Source organism: Neoarius graeffei, chromosome 23, assembly GCF_027579695.1.
Source record: "Neoarius graeffei isolate fNeoGra1 chromosome 23, fNeoGra1.pri, whole genome shotgun sequence".
NCBI classification, from domain to species: Eukaryota; Metazoa; Chordata; class Actinopteri; order Siluriformes; family Ariidae; genus Neoarius; species Neoarius graeffei.
The window spans coordinates 55,397,904-55,419,519 of NC_083591.1; the positions used below are offsets into that span (position 1 = coordinate 55,397,904).

Consider the following 21,616-nt stretch of genomic DNA (forward strand, 5'->3'; position numbering starts at 1 on the left):
CAGTCCTCTTGTCACAGAGTCTTTGTGCTGTTATGTTTATCTCCAGTTTCCTTTGTACTGTGTTTTTTTATCTTCTTAGCTTTTGTATTTTTGCACTTTGCTTTTCTTTTGGATTATACTCTTTGGTTTTTTTTTGTCTTTTGTTTTGCCCTGTATATAGTGTATATAGTTTAAATAAACCTTTTGATTCTTTTTCTACTTCCGCCTCACGCCTCTGCATTTGAGTCATCCCCCTGGTGGCCTAGTGGGGGTTTGCTGGATTATCACACCAACGAACCAGGTTCGAATCCCAGCAAAACCCTAACACCATGCAGTTGTAATATGTGCAGAAAGCGGTTTGTCTTGCTGAAAGAAGGAAGGCCTTCACTGAAAAAGATTTTGTCTGGATGGCAGCGTATTGCTCTGAAACGTGTATATATCATTCAGCATTAATGATGCCTGCCCAGATGTACAAGCTCCCCATGTCATGTGCACTAATGCACCCTCATACCATCACAGATGCAGTAATGAAGTGTTTTCACAGACGATGGTTTTCTGAAGCGTTCCTGAGCCCATACGGTGATTTCCGCTACAGACACGTGTCTATTTTTAACGCAGTGTCTCCTGAGGGCCTGAAGATCACAGGCATCCAATGTCAGTTTTCAGCCTTGCCCCTTACATACAGAGATTTCCCCAGATTCTCTGAATCTTTTAATGATATTTTGGACCATAGATGATGTGATCTTCAAATTCTTTGCAATTTTACATTGAGGAACGTTATTCTTAAATTGTTGACTGCCCATGCAGTCTTTCACAGCGCGGTGAACCCCTCCCCATCTTTACTTCTGAGAGACTCCGCCTCTCTGGGATGCTCTTTTTATACCCAATCATCTTGCTGACCTGTTGCCAATTAACCAAATTATTATTATTATTATTATTTAAAAAGTTTTTGTTTGCATTACACAACTTTTTCAGTCTTTTGTTGCCCCTGTCCCAGCTTTTTTGAAACGTGTTGCTGACGTCAAATTCAAAATGAGCATATATTTTTCAAAAAACAATAAAATTTCTCAGTTTTGACATTTCATATGTTGTCTTTGTACTATTTTCAGTGAAATATAGATAGGGTTTCCATGATTTGCAAATCTTTACATTTTGTTTTTATTTATGTTTTACACAGCATCCTGACTTTTTTGGAATTGGGATTGTAGAAGTGTGGAATTGGAAAAGAAAAGACTCTTCGTATTGGGAACACAGTGTAGTTCTTCCTTTAAGCACTGCTGTGTAGGCTCTTCAACCTTCAACCTAAGTGACTTTGAAAAAAGTAATCGTGTCAGCCAAACCTATGTGGATGCTATGGGTTTTTTTGTCCCATCTGGTTCATGCCAAAGGGTCAGATTTCAGGACGTGAATTATGAGCTGTACAATTTGTGTGTCTTTGAATGGTGTGAAGTCACACGATAGGTCACACGATGTAACGTCTGCTGATGCGACTAATGGACACGGGGGGAAAGTATATCATTTATGGATAGATCTGAAACTTTTAGAGAATCATGCCGGCTCTGGCAGAAATAGTGTTCTGTCAGTGTTTGTGAGTTCGTTATCTATTTATGTGAGTTATAAAGTGAGACATCAGTGGCAGCAGTGTGAAGGCCATCTTTATTCAGCAGTTTTTATCGCTCTGGAGAGTCCACGTATATTTTGCTGACAGATATCTTGAGGATGAGGATGAGGGCTGGAATGGATTGATGTAGCTTATAGAGCTGAAGCAGCTCCTGATTTAAAGCAAGCATTTAAAGCCTTATATGCTGTTATGAGAAAAATAGATTTACTTACTTTTTCTTTTTTTTTACACCTTTGTCAAAAAATCATGCTGTTTTTAGGACAATAAATTGCGCTTTTCTCTATAATTAACACATTATATCTGCTAGAATGGATCTATAATTAATTTATTCCACGAAATCGAGTCGTACATGAGCTGATAGCCAATGAGGCACGTAGCAACGAATTGGCTATCATCCATGTTCGACAATATTGAGTGGAATAACTGTTTTATTCAATCCACATTCACTGGATTTTGAGAAACAGGGCATTTTTATTTATTTATTTTTTTTTTGCAAATTCAATACATAAAAACTTTATACAAAATTCCACTTAGAATGTAAACAAACCGACGAAATGACAGGAGCAATTTGTGAAAAATGCGATGATGATGATAATAATAATTCTTGAAAAATTTAAAAAAAGATGCGTTCTTACCATCAAATACTTTCATTCCATATTTTGTTGCTTTTTTTTGTATTTTTTAGGGTTTTGTTTTCAAGTAGAGTTTTTATTTCATCCTCGGTTGGTCCAGCAACACGCTCCGCCATTTTGTTTTTCTCTACTCATGGTATATTAGCTGATAGCCTAGTAGCTAGGAGAGTAGCCAATCAGAGTGCGCGATTGCTCATATCCAGTGAATGTGGATAGAATAATAATAAATGTACTCTTTCTATCCCCATGTTATCATTTCTGTAGTCACAGTTCATTGGTGTATGGCAGACACTTCATGGATTAAACTGATTTAAAAAAAAAGTACGGTTGATATGGTGAAGTTTGCCGTAAGTAGACTTTTTTTAATATCTGCAAGGAGTCTCCAGTGTCACTCAGTGCCTTATAACAGTCTTCAGGATGACTATTTAAAGCTGCTCGAAGATATTTCGTGGACATTGAACAACGTCATACGTGACTATAAACAAATAAAAAGTACCAGATGACTTTTTTGTGCCTTGATTAAAAATAATTGTACTTGTTTGTCATACGTTTGTGTGTTATGTGACAGGAATAACACACTTCACGCTGGACGTGCTGTGACTGGAAAATAATTCACTTTTGGAGATAACGTAATCAGTCATTACGATATTGAACAACTTTATCACATCGCACAGAAGATTTTTAGTGGTTGTGTCATGCATGATGGGTGTTACTGGATGAAAACACAACTCTACATTTTTTAATTCTGTGAAAATGCTGATCGATGATAGAGTATGTGGTGCTAGGATTAGGATATACTATTTAACATGGCAAATAAGTTTAATTATTCTATCCACATTCACTGGATATGAACAATCGCACACTCTGATTGGCTAATCTACTACAAGGATATCAGCTCATATACCATGAGTAGAGAAAAACAAAATGGCGGAGTGTGTTGCTGAACCAACCGAGGATGAAATAAAAACTCTACTTGAAAACAAAACCCCAGAGAATGCAAAAAAAAAACCAAGAAAATATGGAATGAAAGTATTTGATGGTAAGAACATATCTTTTTAAAATTATTTTTCAAGAATTATTATTATTGTTTTCACAAATTGCTCCTGTCATTTCGCCGGTTTGTTTACATTCTAAGCAGAAATTATTTTGTCGGGCGTTTTGTATAAAGTTTTTATTTATCGAATTTGCTAAAAATAAAAATGATCTCTTTCTCAAAATCCAGTGAATGTAGATAGAATAAAACAGTTATTCCACTCAATCTCATTGTACATGGATGATAGACAACTCAGAGCTACGCACCTCATTGGCTCTCAGCTCATGTACGACTCGATTTCGTTTAATAACTGTTAAATATCAGTTTTAAGCCAGAAAAGTGTGTAAAGTGCTGTCAAAAGTCTGTAATATTTAAATAATATTGGCTGGCGTTGAGTGGTCTATCAGATATATTCCATTCAGTGAGCATGATACTGAACGAGTCGAAGACAAGTAGCTGAATGGAATATATCTGATAGACCACGAAAAAAATCCAGCCAATATTATTATTATTATTATTATTATTATTATTATTATTATAATACACATTCCTTTCGGATGTTCAACACGTCTTTCTCTTTCAAAATTCTTTCAAAATCTTCCGTATTTAACGAAGCAAACCTAGCGGCCATGTTTGTGTACGAATTGTCCCAGTCGCTCACTAGTGTGGAAGTTTTATGTCTCCGACGTGTGACGTCATGTTGTCTTGACAACTATGCAGTATCGTAAACCATATTCAACGCTCATTCTCCATTGGGTAGAGTGACGTAATACACGTAGGATAAACGACATGCTAACAATATTGCATGCTATCGAACCAAATGAATGAAACCCGCTAGAAGGGAATAGAACACGTTTTTATTCCATCGAAAAAGTGTCTTGGACGGATAATAATTTGAGATTGTAACACTGATTGAGCACATGCCTGGTGTGACAGTGTTCAGCACTTCACAGTAGTTCACAGTGGGAAGTGTTTGGTGTTGAATGAGGTTGAGTTTTATCAGTAATGACGGTGTTGACAGAGAGACCCACGCGCCAAAGCTAATATTGGGTCAGTGAGTATAAATAACAGCTTCTTTATCCAGATTTCACAGCTGCTGTTTGAATAAATTTTGAAATATGCCAAATGTTAGTAACACTATTGATTATGGCAGACAGCCAAAGGAAAATCCATGGAAGCTTCCAGGTTAGAAATAATTTTCTGGATGCCAAAAAAAATCTTTTCATGACAAGAATATTAATATAAATGACTGTGATTTAGGATATGATGTATAACATTGGAATATCACAGCATCAGCTCATTGTGTGTGTGTGTGTGTGTGTGTGTGTGTGTTACAGCTGGGTAGGGAGCACCAAGAGAGCCGACCGTTGCTCAGCCCCTCCATCGACGACTTCCAGAGCGAGAGTAAGAGTGATGGAGCCACACGACCGGTCACCTCTAACACAGCAGGTTCCTCCTCGCTCATCTGTTCTCTCTCTCTCTATCCATCATCTGTTTCTCCTTTCCCTTTCTGTAAACTTATCCTATTCTCTGAGTCACTCTGCCCTCACCACATTTTTTTTCCAAAATCCTGACAAATAACTGATGTGTCAAATTACACTGTGCTCACAAGATGGGGTTTTTTTGGACCTGAAGGCAGTTCATGTTACAGAAAATGTTTAATTACTTCTCTTGCTTTTCTGTTGTCTCATACAATGACAATTTAAGGGCGAGAAAAGTTCCAAAGTGCAGCATTTTTATTCAAAATAAGAGTAAGAGGTAGAATTATGAAATTAAAAGGATATTTTAGACATGCTATAAAGAAAAATTAATTTCTATAATAAATACTGATTTTATTTATTTTTTGGCTCCTTTGAAAACTGTTTTTATCTTTGGCCCAGTAATAAACTGTTTGTTTGTTTGTTTGTTTGTTTGTTTGTTTGTTTGTTTGTTTGTTGATATTCTAGACATAATATAAAAATTAATCTCTGTAATAAATAGATTTTTTTTGCTGCATTGAAAACTATCTTTGAGTCAGTAATAAACTAGTTTATCCGTAGAACCCTATATCTTTGGCCCAGTAATAAACTGTTTGTTTGTTTGTTTGTTTGTTTGTTTGTTTGTTGATATTCTAGACATAATATAAAAATTAATCTCTGTAATAAATAGATTTTTTTGCTGCTTTGAAAACTATCTTTGAGTCAGTAATAAACTAGTTATTAATTTATCTACCTACCTACCTACCTACCTACCTACCTACCTATTTATTTATTTAAAGGATATTCTAGACATAATATTAAGCTTAATCTCTATAATAAATATAAATTTTTTTGTTTCTTTGAAAATGATCTTTGAGCCAATAATAAAATATTTATTTATTTATTTATTTATTTATTTAAAGATATTCTAGACATAATATAAAGATGACTCTCTGTAATTATAAATATAATTTTTTTTTCTTCTTTGAAAACTATCCTTGAGCCAGTAATAAACTATTTATTTGATTGTTTGTTTATTTAAGGATATTCTAGACGTAATATAAAGATGAATCTCCGTAATAATAAATATAATTTTTTGTGCTGCTTTGAAAACTCTTATTTATTTATTTATTTATTTATTTATTTATTTATTTTTATTTAAGGATATTCTCAATATAATATAAAAATTAATCTCTGTAATAAATAGATTTTTTTTTTTGCTGCTTTGAAAACTATCTTTGGGCCAGTAATAAACTGTTTGTTTGTTTTTGTTTGTTTATTTGTTTGTTTGTTTGCTTGCTCATGTATTTATTTAGTTCACAATCCGTAGAACCCTATAACAGTATATGGGAAACTAATTGGCCAAAAAAATTAATCATTCTTTACCTTTGCATTTTTCAGCTTGAACAGATATGTTCTAAACAAATATAAATCCAGATACGAATAATCGGTGTGCTATTTTTTAAATTTTATTTTATTTTTTAGAAAGTCACATGACCAGGAGATTTTTATTCTCATGTGAGTGTACAATCAGATAAATTCAGATGGAAATAAAGCTAATTAAATTTGTTTGAAAGCGTCGGAAAATATATATAATAAATATTTAAAAAAGAAAGAAGGAAAAAAGAACTCTTTTGGTTTAAGCCACGCCTACTCCAGGTTTAAATCCGAATACAGATACAAATACAGATATTTGGAGCAGTAAATACATGGCAGTATTGATTATCTCATTACTCTGGCACCTGTCAAGGGGTGGGATATATTCAGCAGCAAGAAAGAGAACAGTCAGTTCTTGAAGTTGATGTGTTGGAAGCAGGAAAAATGGGCGAGCGTAAGGATCTGAGCGACTTTGACAAGAGCCAAATTGTGATGGCGAGATGACTGGGTCTGAGCATCTCCAAAATGGCACATCTTGTGGGGTGTTCCCAGTATGCAGTGGTTAGTACCTACCAAAAGTGATCCAAGGATCCAAAGGACAACTGGTGAACTGGCAACAGGATCATGAGTGTTGAAGGCTCATTGATTTGCATGGGACATGAAGGCTAGCCCATATGGTCCAATCCCACAAAAGAGCTCCTGTAGCACAAAACGTTAATGCTGGCTAAAACAGAAAGGTGCCCGTATTAACTTTTTTAGCAGTTTGTGCTCTTCTGTGGTATTGGACCATATGGGCTAGCCTTCGTGTCCCCATGCGAATCAGTGAGCCTTTGACACCCATGATCCTATAGCCAGTTCGCCAGTTGTCCTTCCTTGGACCACTTTTGGTAGGTACTAACCACTGCATACCGGGGCAATGTTAAACTGGAGGTAATAAGCTTCCATTACTCGTTAGCTGACTGATTGATTACATTCAGGGTAAGAGCGACATTTTGTTCTCACAGTCATCTCGACAGCGCTGGACCTGGTGGACCTGAGTGAGCCATGTGAGAGGAGGTGGACTTGGGAGCGCCGCAGCCCTCGCGGCTATTCCAAGAACAGTCTCCGCAGGAAGAAGACAGATGAGACAGAGCTGATCCAGGTGGAGACTGAGCAGTTCTCACCTGGACACCTGAACCCTGAGAGAGCTTCGTTAGACTCGGGTTAGTTCCAGAATATTTGGAATATGGGGTCAGTCTTTAAAACTGTATAACTTTTATGCTTTTCAAACAGACAAGTTAAAGTAGCAGTGTGTAATTTTTTTTGCTCCATCTGCTGTTTGTGACGTGAACTGAAATTGCAATTAACATGCCTATCCTTTTTTTTTCGAAAGTACACAGTTTTCTTTTAGAAAAAAAAATATAGCGAGGCTGAATAACTTTATTCGGCCTGTATTAAAGCATCAGAGAACCTACTGTGGTTTGCATAAGTATTCACCCCCTTGAACATTTCCATATTTTGTAGACTAAATGTAGAACTGTTTAAGGGGGCGAATACTTTTTCACAGCGTTGTAAATCTGCTTTATATATATATATATATATATATATATATATATATATATATATATATGCTAACACTGTTAATATGTTAGGATCTTTCTCATTTCTGTGTCCTGATTTTGTATTCAAAGTGGGCGTGGCTAATTTTGCATAAACTTCTACCACTTCCTACACAGAGCTGTCAATCAAACATGGGGATATTAGGGATTAAATCACACCCGGTCTGATCAGGTGTTTATCACACGTCTATCTTGGGTTTTGTTTTTATCAAACCTTTTCTGGCTGTTTAATAAACCTCTCAGGTTTGTTCTCAGACATTTTTAATATTTCATACCACATTCCCTTTAAAATTCTCAACACTGCTGCGGTTTCATTACCATCAGTCTGAGTCGTTATATTTATTAAAGCCATATTCCTCCCATAGAAGCAGTGATGTAATGACCTGTCATTCATTTATTCACGGTGTTTCCTCTAATCTACATAAAGCGCCACATTTGCTGAATTGAATATAATTCCTATGGGCTTTTACGCTTCTTTGAATCATCTAAAGAGGTCCCTTAAGGGGCTTATTTTAATCCATGCTTTTCCTGTAATTAGTTTCTGTCCTTTCCTGGTCACGTATTTTCCGTACAATTAGAGACGATGTATTTTACACTTGCTCATTGGTCATGTGTCGAATTAAATTTGATATAATGGTGAAGAAAATTGGAGTTGATTTGAGTGTGCTTTCGGTTTATTTAAGTTTAGGAATATTTATCTACTGTATAAATTCTACCTGGTTTTGCGAAGCAACCTTCATTGACATACTTTTTCAAAAGGTAACTTTACGTTACAGTAAACTAAACGCCATGTGGTTGTTTGTTTTTGTTTTTATCCCACTTCACTGAAAATCCCCAAAAACCCAAGCTGAAAAATTATGTTGCTAAGCTATTTTTTATGCAGAGACAAGCTTTAAGCTTTATCCTCATCCTCTTATCGAGTAGACAGTCTTAAACTAAGCATTGTGCCGCTTTATAATTTTCATTGAATAGCACAAGGTTGTATTTACGCTGTGATTCCGGGATCTGAGGAAACATGGGAAATAAAAGATTCATCTGGGAATATTTTGACGGTCTGCTTCAGGATTGAAAAACGTCTCAGGAGCGGCGAGTTTTTACTTTCAAACAGGATGGCAAGATATGGCGTTTTTGAGACAAAACGGAGATAATACCTTTCTAATAACATTGAGTATAACTCCATTAAAAGTCCTGAGCGATGGTAGACATAAATCATGTACGATTTTTTAATTATACCAACACAAAGGCTGTACAATATAACCAAAAACAAAGACAACACACAGACAATAGTACATAGACAGTAAATACAAGATGTACAAGGGAAGAGGTAGATTTTTAAAATGCAAATTAAATCCTTAAGTGATTTATACAGTATCAGTGATTTGTAGTATATACGCCGTACCAGTCAATACACCCCCACTCATTCAGAGGTGTTTATTTATTTATTTATTCATCTCATCTCATTATCTCTAGCCGCTTTATCCTGTTCTACAGGGTCGCAGGCAAGCTGGAGCCTATCCCAGCTGACTACGGGCGAAAGGCGGGGTACACCCTGGACAAGTCGCCAGGTCATCACAGGGCTGACACATAGACACAGACAACCATTCACACTCACATTCACACCTACGGTCAATTTAGAGTCACCAGTTAACCTAACCTGCATGTCTTTGGACCGTGGGGGAAACCGGAGCACCCGGAGGAAACCCACGCGGACACGGGGAGAACATGCAAACTCCACACAGAAAGGCCCTCGCCGGCCCCGGGGCTCAAACCCAGGACCTTCTTGCTGTGAGGCGACAGCGCTAACCACTACACCACCGTGCCGCCCTATTTATTTATTTATTTTTATTTATTTTTTTTGTGTGTGTGTGTATTACCATTTTCAGAATAATATTGAAGACACCAAAACTTTGAAACAGCATATGGAACACGCACGGAACTATGTGACATTACAGAAAGTATTTAAAAAAAGTGTTTTTTTTAGATTTTTCAAAATAGCCACCGTTTATCCGTTTAAAAAAACATTTTAAAAAATCATGCACGATGTGCTTAAAAATTAAGCCCATTTCACACCAACAGTGCTACACCTCACCAATGCCTCACTGTTTTCTCTCTCTTAAAGTTAATAAGACCAAAAAAAAAAAAAACAATAACCCACAGCTGCTGACTGCTCTGAAGATCTTCCTATGCTGGAAAACTTTAATTTACAGCTTTACCTCAGACTGTTACAAAGCTTTAGCACTGCAAGCTCCTTCCATAAATGTTAAATAAACGTCTAAATGTCTTTTCATCACCATATCAACAAATCCAAACATTTTTAAAACCCGTCTGTCGTAAAAGTCTCTGTGTCTGATCTTACTGTTAATTAATAAACACCAAAATGTGTTCGATTTTTGCAGACGTGCTAATTGTTCTCTCTGTATCCCCTCTGTGTAGTGAGCAGCTCACCGCGGGAGAGATGGGATGAAGTGAGCCTTCATCCAGACAGCGCCTGGGATGGAGGGAGGAAGTGTAGGTACGAGAGGAAGAGGTGCACCTCACATCACTCCTCCAGCGAGCTGCTCTGGTACGACGACTTTTCAGAAGTGTAACTTCACATCATTCTGATAGAGTGAAGGTTTTATTCATCATTGAAAAAAACCCACATGCCACTTTTATTCCACTGATTCTTATTATTTAAGTATGCAACGACATATTAGGGCCATTGCAGGTAAAAAAAAAAATACAGAGCTCAGGAAGGGGGTAATATTCTCAGAAGTCCTGATATTAAAGTCGTAAATTTGCGAGGAAAAATAAGTCGGATGTTCTGAGACAACAATCACATACTTCCTGGCTGCAGTGCATTCTGGGAAATGGAGTTGAAAGTCTTTTAGCGCTTTCGTCTTTTATAATGCGTGATCAAGGAGGACAAACTGCATTTCCTGTAACTCTCAGCTCAGCTGTTTCAGAGTAACAGAGATTTGGCTGAATGAAAAGAATCCATACACTGAAAGGATCAGGATACTGCTCTCGTACAATATACATTTATAAACAGCTAAGACAAAAAAAAAATGACATGGATAAACAAGCTTGTGTGGTTTATACATTCACCTCCTGTTGCATCCAGGAAGCACAACAATCGCTCGCTCACTCACTCGCTCACTCACTCACCCATGTGCTTACCGGCGTCCTGGCTGCAGTGCATTCTGAGAAATGTAGTGAAAATCCCTTAGCACTTTATTCTTTTATGTCGCGTGATAGAGGAGGAAAGACTACGTTTCCCATAACTTTCGGCTCAGCTGTGGCATGATGAGGTTCATCCAACCTTGGAAAGTAAAGCGATCTGGTTCTTTGACAAAAAACATCTAATTTTTAAGGTTTTTTTAATGAGTTTTTTTTTCTTGTAAATTTGTGACTTTTTAATCTCGGAATTTCTGAGTTGTTTTTTTTCCTTCTTGGATTATTACCCCTTTCCTTCAGCTCCATAATGCACAAAAAATTTCTATTTTGCTATTTTTTATTGTAAGTTTGTGAATGTTTAATCTCAGAATTTCTAAGGATTTTTTTATGACTTGACAAACATATGACTTCATCATTTCAGAGAATATCTGAGTTTAATTCTCATTAATTTATGATTTTAATCTTAGAAATGTTGGAGGTTTTTTTCTCAAAATATTACCGCTCCCTCATTTCTTTCTTTCTTTCTTTCTTTCTTTCTTTCTTTCTTTCTTTCTTTCTTTCTTTCTTTCTTTCTCTCTCTCTCGCATTTTAGGTTTCAATTCCTTTTAAAGTTTCCTATGAAGTTTTTCCTTACCACAATTTTTTTATTTAGTTATTTATTTTTACCTTCGACTTGATTTCTGATTAAAAGTTCAGTAGAAATAAATTTCATTAGGAAATTGTAGAATTGAAAATTGAAATGAAATGCAGATTTTTAACTTAATTTTATTTTTAACGATTTCTTTTCTCGCTGCATGTCGTCTCGCTACGTCAATTCAAACAGACGGCAGAAATCCTAATGAGTAGAGTTTTAAGATTTTAGGAAATACAAACATTTCCTGACGGAATTTGTATTTTTAGCAGGAAGATGTCTGATTTGTAGTTAGATCTTTGGGTTTGTATACGTTACAGGTCAAAAAATTTCAACCTAGGTGATTTTTTTTTTTGACTTGGGTTAAATTTTTTAACCTAGGTAAAATCTACATAAGCTTCGTTAAAGGGATTTTCCATCACTTCTTTTGTCTCTCTTTCTTCCATCCACTTCTTCTCTGTCTACACCTACCAAGTATTTCCTCTTGTCTGTATACCTATTCAGTATTTTTAAAAATATATATATATATCTTTTGTCATGCTTAACCAGGATTGGATCTCAGAACCTTCTGAGTTATAACCCAACACCTTAACCACTAGACCAGTGATGATCACAATGGAAGAAGTGCTATATATTTTGAATTTATTCATGAGTCCAGTCTTATTACATCATCAAGTAGTTTAAAATGCAAACTATTCCCAAATCCGAACCCTAAACCCAACCCTAGATACAGTAAGTCTCCCAAATACAAGTAGCAAATGATGAACTGGGTTAAAAATTCGAACCGAGGTTGAAAAATTCCACCTGACCTACAATTCTGACCTGTAACATACACTTCAGTTCAACGTTGTCATCTTTTCAAGATGCACTTGTAAGGTTTTAAAGTATCTCTACACCTATAACAATCATGCATTAAAAACAAAACAAAACTGTGATTTGGAAATGTGCCAAGAGGTAATTTCTTCATTTCAGACTTTCTGGCTTCCTGGAAATGAGCTACGACCCTACCTGAAGCAGAGTTGCTCAATTTTTTTTTTCTGTTAATCTTAACCCAGATATTGGCTTCACTTTCAGAAGTTTAATTTAGAAAGCGTGACTGGAATGAAACTCAGTGGCAGCAATCACTGAGGATCTGTAACGCTGCGCTGTACAACACTAAACCATGTCTATTCATTAAAGTAACATATTTGATCCTGAACTTTTTTTGTTTCTCATTGCAGGTCGGCTGACTTTAAAAGCAACCTCTCAAACAAACACACGCTGGAGATGAGCATGAGCATGGAGTCTGACCCTGGGCCGACGTCTCAGGTAGAGGTTCCTCTGTAGACCATTGAAAGCCTCCGAAACACTCTTTACTACTGACTTTCCATTATATCCACCACTGCGCTGTGAAATTCTCAAATCAAAAGGTGTTGATCAATTTCCTAGAAGTGGCAATAATTTATGTTAATATGCTCATTATAATACATTAATCTAAGGCAGGATTTTTCTCCTGTACGTAATAAAAGTGCCGTTTCTGAACCATCTCTAGTGTAGTGCACTTTATAACAGCTGTTTGAAAGACCTCCTGACACACTCGAATAACTCTCAATGGAGCCATTTTATACGGGCAAACCTTTTCACCAAGCGAACCGCTTATTATTCTTTGTGAACAGAATGAAGTCACACAGTCAGTAACTTTTATGGTAATGGATTTAAATATTAAAGACGTCTGTCTTTAAAGCTAGACGGTCTTTTGATTTCATAAAATTGGTGAAATTTAGTTCCGTCTGAAATGTGGTCATTGTGATATGTGTTTATTTCTGTAATATCTCAGAATATCAGGCCATTCTGTGGCTGGGAAGTTATTTAATTTGAGGGGATTAAAGCAAATAATGTGCATGAAATCGCTCGCTTCACGCAGTCAAGCAGACAGAGGAAGTCCGTGTGCGCATGCGCACGTTTACCTTCTTCTTCTTTTGGGTTTTACAGCAGCTGGCATCCACAGTGTTGCATTACTGCCATCTACAGGTTTCCCTTTGAGCGTGCACTGACAGTTCCATCATTCTGTCGCTAAACGAACAGCTGATCACACCGAGGTGCTCGCTGAGCGCCGATATTTATTAGTTTGGTCCTGCGTTTCCTTTCCTTCGTATATAACATAACATATTTTCTTCTCGCTTTCTTTCCGTTACTGTAGTCACTTTTTCACGTTTCATTCGCACACTCACGTCCTCCATTTTTCTCTCCTGTTTCAAATTTGTATCCCACAATGCCTTGTGCGAACGGGGAAAGCCCACCACGTGATGCATGACATAGTATCTTATATTGGGTCATGGTGAAGCAGGAAAAAATAGCAGCGAATTTAGGGCCACGTGGAGATAAATTCATTAATTGCTCTATTTAAAACAAACCTAATAAAATTGGAAGTCTGTGATTTCGAATTCAGTAGCTTTCGGTCCACTAAACAAAAATAATTGGGTGTTGGGGAAAATTATTTTCATGACTTACACTTGAAAAATCTGAAAGTCAGTCTAGCTTTAAAGGAGAACTGAAGTCATTTTTAAACTTGCTTTATTTCTTAATTAACTTGTTATTCAATTACATTTTCAGTTTTAGTAACGTTATATTGTGACTCGTATTGGCAACTAATTGCAATTAAATATTATACTTATCGGCCTATTCGGTTTTTAGCCGTGTTGAATTTAGTGCGTTTGGTCCACGGCAGGCGTCGCTTATCCGCACGATCTTCACGAGACTTGTGCGAGACTTTGAAACGTGAAGCGTCAGCCAGGTGTCAGCGCCGCCATTTTGAAAACTGTTTTCCAAACGAAATATTGCACAAAAACGAGTTTAAATGACGATTACTGCCTACCAGGGGCGATTTCTCAGAGACAACAAGGGAAGCCGAGCTTCCCCTAAAATTCTCTCCCCAAACTGCGGCATCTACGACGTTGAATTCTCATTAAAACAATAACTTGCATAACATAATATATGCCGAAGATTGTATTTACGTTCATAACTATCCTGTAACTTATTTGAGTGATGTCTGACGAACTTGCAGTTCGCTATGAGAATCACCTTTGTTGCCAGGCTGTAACCAGCGTTGCCAGATACTGCTGACGTTTTCCAGCCAAAATATGTTCAAAACCTGCCAAAATCCACTTAAAACCGCCCAATCTGGCAACACTGGCTGTAACCTTTCTTATTTCAATGGGCTCTATGGCTGGCAGCCAGGTATCTGTTGCAGTCTATGAGACGGCTCTGAACAGCCAATTTCGGCTAGTTGTTATTGGTTAAAATCGACAAAATCGTCACTTCCAGAGAAGCCGGGCTTCTCTGGGACTAAACGAGACAGTGGGAGGGCCAAGAAGCCGGCTGATGAAGGATTATTGGAGGTAGTGTTTGAAAGACATGAGGAGGGCGGGCTCTGTACTTCGGCGTCGGCGAGGAACACGGAAGCATGATCAGTCCCTAGCGGATGTCGAGAAAGTGTAGTCGTGTGCCAAAGTGCTGTCCGAATTTCTTTTCATATAAACGTTTCTTCTCATTGATGTCTCTGTACATTACTCTGTAAATAAATGTAAATATTATTCGTTGTGCTCCGGTATGATATTCAAGGTTCTGTGTGTTGCATAGCCTACCTGGTTATGAATTTCCAGACTGTGTTGCAGAAGATGTTCAAGGATGTGTTGCACAGCTGGGTGTTGTGTTAAAGACTCTGTGTTGCATATCAGGGTATGATGTTCGTTGGCTCTTCGTTGAATGGCCAGTGATTTTTGGATGTTTGATATTTTTGATTAAGGATATGAGGCACTAGCCTGGCAAGCCAGACTATAACATGAAATGTACAAGCAAAAATACTTTCTGCCACTAGGTAGGGTTGTCTAGTTCACTATGCTAATGGGGCACACCTTTCTATGCTTTGATATCCAGCCTACAGGTTTTACGATGAATGCGTAAAATGGGCTTCCCCTGTTTTAAAAACCAGCAGCCGCCACTGCTGCCTATTTTTTTTCAAACTTTCCTGATTGCTATCAAAACAAACAAAACTTCCGGCTTGATTACGTCAGCATTCGAAAGAGGCCGCGCGCGTCTTTTGACAACGTTGGCAGATGTCGGTCACTTTGATTTCTGCTGTACGTTTTACTTCCGTCCTACGATGTCTCGCACAGGTCTCAACGAATCTCGTTTACGGCCATCACTTTGACATATGGACTGATATATTACAGAGCACATTTCAAACACTCGTAACTTGCTATAGCAGCGACAAAATAGCTGTCAGAAATGCATTCCGATATTTAATAAAATGAGAGAAATAGAATTTTGATAATAAAAAACTGTCTTCAGTTCTCCTTTATCACTGAAATATTCCTGTCTCTGTCTCTGTGTCTGTCTTTCTCTCTCTGTGTATCTCTATCTGTTTTGAAAGTTTGGCTGCAAGTTTAGAAATAAGATTATGACAAAAAAACATTTTAAGTGCTCTGTGTCAGCAAATGTGTATATTCTTCTTTTCCCTTAAGAATATACAAGCTGCAAAACTCCTGACTTGTCCTAAAAGTTTTATATCGCAGATTCATCAAAAGGACACAGACAGGGACGTCACTAGGTTTGAGAGACAGGGGTAGCTTAGCACCCAGAGGAGAAAAGGTATTGTGCGCGCGCAGCGCGCGCCGAACATTTTTCAGAGCACCTACTAAGGCTGTCAATCAATTCATTATTTCAAGAGCATCACACCTTGGGGACACACTTCCCACCATTTCTATTCTATTTTAAAATTGCTTTCATCATTTAATTGCTTGCTGAAGCAACTTCACCAGCTAAACTACAAAAATGTGAAGAAAAAAAAACAATGGTAGGTGTCATGCATTCCTGCGCAAACTGAAGAGGGCAAGTGCTTTACAAATTATCATGTAAACATTCTACAGAAGACTCAATATAGCCTAGGTAAAGTTAAGCAAATGCAAACCACTGACATCAAATTACAATCTCACCGTGTGTGTCTGCAAATGAAAGCATAGAATTCTGACTCTCTGCAAACCCAACCAGTGGCGGTTCTAGACCAAAATTACTAGGGGGGCCGAGGTTGGGCCAGTATTTTTTCAGGGGGGCACATAAGGAAAAAACGGCAATATTTAAGTGTTCAAAATGTTTTGTTTAGTTTATTTAAAACAAAAAAAAAATACATTGAGCATAAATACAATGAGATAAACATTCTGTCTCAATAGCCTAAACATAAATTGTGCTCAATAAATCTTAAAACCATGTTTCTCTTTTTTTGTAAAATAAGATTTCTATTTTTGCATACAATGAACCTTTTATCTGTCCAATGACACTTTTTAAATTCACAGCATGAATGAATTTTCTTTTTCACAGCATGAGACTTGAATGTACAATCACTATCTTTATCTAAATCACACCCTCATCATCTCACTCTTTCTTTATGTACAGCAGGGGGGAAAATAGAAAGAAAAAATAAATTCACATACAGTGGTCTCAGAATCACCCTATAGCATTCACAGCAGGCTGAAACACTACAACAACAAGATTCTGCGATTGTGACTCCTTGAGAAACGGTCTACAAATGCATCAAGGTTCAAAGCCTTGGACCTTCTGGATTCAATGCTGAGCACACCAAGATTGCTTAGACGCTCCTCACTAATGGTGGATCGGAGGTACCGTAGGTCTTCACCAGTTTCAAAGTGGAGAAACTCCGCTCACAAGAGGCAGAGCTCACTGGGAGTGCCACAGCTATTTTACATAGTCTAAAGAGCTCAAAAAATACTTCTTTATATGGCTCAGTGAAACATGTCAACACGACTGTATCTGATGGCTTTTCAATCAAAAAACTTCGGACGTGACAGCTGTTATCACTCACGTCCGAAGTTTACAATTCGCGCTGCTGCTGGTCTTTCTGCTGCAGGTTACAGTGTGCGTGTAGCGCTTTAAGGAGTCCGTGTAGAACACTCCGTCATGTCAGTTCCGATCTTCGAGCCAGCGCACGTCAAAATTAATAAATCTTATTATCTGTTCAGCACAGGGGCCACAACAGGGGCCAGGAGCAATTTTACAGGGGCACTGGCCCCCTCTGGCCCCCGTTTAAAACCGCCTATGAACCCAACTCAATGGAAGCCCGCACCGCGCCTGCTGCAGAATGCCCGCGTAGTTTTTTAAGTCCTACTAGCCTACCACTCGACGTGACGCTTGACACAGAGCCAATGAGGAGGAATCATAACGATATTAATAATATTGCATTAAACAACAAATAAGCAAGCAGAAACTGTTGTTCGGATTAACTTGCGTTCTTGATGGCTCATGTTCAGTGCTTTACTGCCTTTGTTTTTTTTGGGGAAAAAAATATAAATAATTTAAAAAAGGGCAAAAAATATAGGGTGGCTTTGCCATAAGATAGGGTGGCTGGAGCTACCCTAAAATGGGTCTGGCGACGTCTATGGACACAGATAGTATTACAGGTTGAGACTGTGAGACTGCTGACTGACCTTGTGTGTGTGTGTGTGTGTGTGTGTGTGTGTGTGTGTGTGTGTGTGTGTGTGTGTGTGTGTGTGTGACCATCTGTGTGCACAGCGGCCCAAGCTGAGACTGGGAAGCTCTCTGTTCGGCAGGCAGCACTCTCTGGAGGAGGAGTTTGTGCGAGCCAAAGCTGCTGTGGAGGTGAGAAGCAGTGCAGTGTGTACACACACACACACACACACACACACACACACACACACAGGCGCATACAAAGTTCAGCTTCAAAACATTGCCTTTCTTCATGGCATCCAGCCACATTTCCATCACAAACTCAATCATGAATGGAAACATTACACACCCACACCGATCAGGGCTGAACAATATGACTGTGTAATATCTATCTCCCTATTTCTTACAAGTGCATTATGGGTAATAGTTTCTATATACTCTCTACTATGCTGTCAGAGAAGCATATATTTAGAAGCACTCTCTAAAAAAATCATAAAGCACAGAATTATCCTCTCGAGTCCTTACAATTTTACAGAGTCCTTACAGATATTTTGTGACTATATTATAGCGGAATTCCCCGTGCGCAAAGAGCACAGAACAGAGCCCCACGCTTAAAGCCCCATACAACGCCAGTCACCCTCTGCACACCGTCATCAGCAACCAGAGGAGCCTGTTCAGTGACAGAATGCTCCTTCCCAAGTGCAGGACGAACAGACTCAAAAACTCCTTTGTCCCTCACGCCATCAGACCGTACAACTCCTCTCTGGGGGGGAGGAGGGGTAACAGGAGGACAGAGGACGGGAAGGAGCAGTAGCCTAGCCTGACAAAAAGCAATACTGGACAATGTGCAATCTCATCTCATTATCTGTAGCCGCTTTATCCTGTTCTACAGGGTCACAGGCAAGCTGGAGCCTATCCCAGCTGACTACAGGCGAAAGGCGGGGTACACCCTGGACAAGTCGCCAGGTCATCACAGGGCTGACACATAGACACAGACAACCATTCACACTCACATTCACGCCTACGGTCAATTTAGAGCCACCAGTTAACCTAACCTGCATGTCTTTGGACTGTGGGGGAAACCGGAGCACCCGGAGGAAACCCACGCGGACACGGGGAGAACATGCAAACTCCACACAGAAAGGCCCTCGTCGGCCACGGGGCTCAAACCCGGACCTTCTTGCTGTGAGGCGACAGTGCTAACCACTACACCACCGTGCCGCCCCACAATGTGCAATATAAAGTGCAATATCTTTCCTGCTTCACACACACACACACTTACCCTAACCCACTTCTCCCCCCTTTCCCCCTTCCTCTCTTCCCCATATCTTATTCTTTTATATTTCTATATGTAAATACTTAATTTATTTTAATTTATCTAGAAGTTTTCTCTATTTCTTTTCTCTGTTTATCTGTAATGATGCTGCTGGAATCTTAATTTCCCTGAGGGAACCCACCCAAAGGGATCAATAAAGTTTTATCTAATCTAATCTAAAGGGGAACTGAAGTCATTTTTAAACTTGCTTTATTTCTTAATTAACGTGTTATTCAATTACATTTTCGGTTTTAGTAACCTTATATCGTGACTCGATTTTTAGCCATGTTGAATTTAGTTCGTTTGGTCCACGGCAGGCGTCGCTTATCCGCGCGATCTTCACGAGACTTGTGTGAGACTTCGAAACGTCAAGTGTCAGCCAGGTGTCAGTGCTGCCATTTTGAAAACTGTTTTCCAAACGAAGTATTGCACAAAAAACAAGTTTAAATGATGATTACTGCCTACTTTTTTCAAACTTTCCTGATTGCTATCAAAACAAACAAAACTTCCGGCTTGATTACATCAGCATTCGAAAGAGGGCGCGCGCGTCTTTTGACACCATTGGCAGATGTTGGTCACTTTCCCTGTGTCCGAAATTGCTCCCTACTCACTATATAGGCTGCTATATAGTGGGGACGCCATTTTATAGTGCTGTCTGAAACCTTAGTGAGGATTATTTACACCCTATATAGTGCACTCAAAGCATCCCACAATGCATCACAAAAAGTAGTGTACTGCCGATGGTCACCAACCAAAGCAATATATCCCATCATGCATTGCGGTCACACTGAAAAAAATCAAATTAAAAGTCTCAAATTTGATTTAATAAAAGGCAGCGGCAAAGAAGAAAGTGTTCAGCCTTGATTTAAAAAGAACTGAAAGCTGCAGGTACTTTGTATTGATTAGTGTTGGAAATACACTCAGTATAATATGGATTTATCACAAAAACACACGCATGTACAGTATTTATTATTTTGAAACCCACCAGCCGACTGATCTGGCACGTTTTAATTGTGCGACAGTAATGACGTAAATACCAGCGCGACAGACTAGTGTCCGAAAACGTTTTTTCATTTTACCAATGAGCTCACTATATAGTCCTCTATATAGTAATTCCCTGTATAGGGAGTAGGGAGTAGTGAACAAGTGAGTGATTTCGGACACAGGGAATGTTGGCAGATGTCGGTCACTTTGATTTCCGCTGTACGTTTTACTTCCGTCCTATGATGTCTCGCACAGGTCTCAACAAATCTCGTTTATGGCCGTTGCTTTGACATATGGACTGATATATTACAGAGCATATTTCAAACACTTATAACTTGCTATAGCAGCGACAAAATAGCGATCAAAAATGCATTCCTATATTTAATAAAATGAGATAAATAGAATTTTGATCATAAAAAATTTGCCTTCAGTTCCCCTTTAAGAGAAAATGGTAATGGTAACCTGATTTTTGATGGCTTTTGACCAATGAATGACGTCCAAGTATCACCACAAGAACCCAATCGTAAGTGCAAAGCAACGTATCTCATAAACACTTGACCACCGGACAACGAAATGTATATCTTTATTTCCATAAAAAAGATGGGTTTTTATCCAGCGCTTATTTTTAATTTGCTTTTTAAAAAAATAATGTGGGATTATTTACTAACACATTTTATAGAAAATATTCAGGGCAGTTTCATATAAAATGAGTTAAAACAGTTTTATTCGTCCATGTGCTTGTTAGACAGTTGATATTTTCTGTCGTGTAAAGGCGATAAATGGATTTAAGTGCACGAAGAATTTTATTGAAAACATCACTAGAAAACAGCTCTAGGGTTCTCGAGAAAATCTGAAGTAGCCGGCTAAAAAAAGTAGTAGGCGGCTCTGGAATTTGCCGCAGCACTAATGCTAGGGGGTCTGGGGGCGCCCCTCAAGAAAATTTTGAAATTTACATGCCTTCTGGTGCATTCTCAGCGAATAAATTACTCACCATTTCCCTGTAAAACACTTGCAAAATATGTCTGAAATTTCCCTCCAGATGTGTATGTGCTTGGGTTTCTCAGTTCCCGTCTGTAGTACGCTGCCTGGCTCTGTAACATAACTGCATAGGCTACGGTGTGGTCACGTGGTCCGGCTCAGCTAATCAGAGCATGAGAATCAATCAACAAATATGGTGTCACTTCCGGTCATGTTAGACCTGAATTGAAGACAATTTCATGGTGGACTAATCGGATTTCCAGCAAATTATGAGCAGCGAAGACGGTATAAATCACTTGAATATTGAAAGGCAAGGGCTTTTTTTTTTCTTCTGGGATCAAGTAGCCGGTGCAGACCGTCTGTGTAGGCAGAGAAAACTGCTGGTCGCCGGTGCTT

At 38.4% G+C, this 21,616-nt stretch overlaps 1 protein-coding gene across 1 annotated transcript in view; it reads left to right on the forward strand.

Annotated features, from left to right (window-relative positions):
- The window catches only part of pex5lb (peroxisomal biogenesis factor 5-like b), a 110,068-nt gene that overhangs the window by 50,597 nt on the left and 37,855 nt on the right, over positions 1-21,616 (forward strand). Inside the window, exons 5-9 of the mRNA XM_060905436.1 lie at positions 4,603-4,714; positions 7,104-7,301; positions 10,131-10,260; positions 12,705-12,792; positions 18,049-18,135. Coding sequence (XP_060761419.1) covers positions 4,603-4,714; positions 7,104-7,301; positions 10,131-10,260; positions 12,705-12,792; positions 18,049-18,135 — 615 coding nt within the window. The remainder of the gene's footprint in view (positions 1-4,602; positions 4,715-7,103; positions 7,302-10,130; positions 10,261-12,704; positions 12,793-18,048; positions 18,136-21,616) is intronic.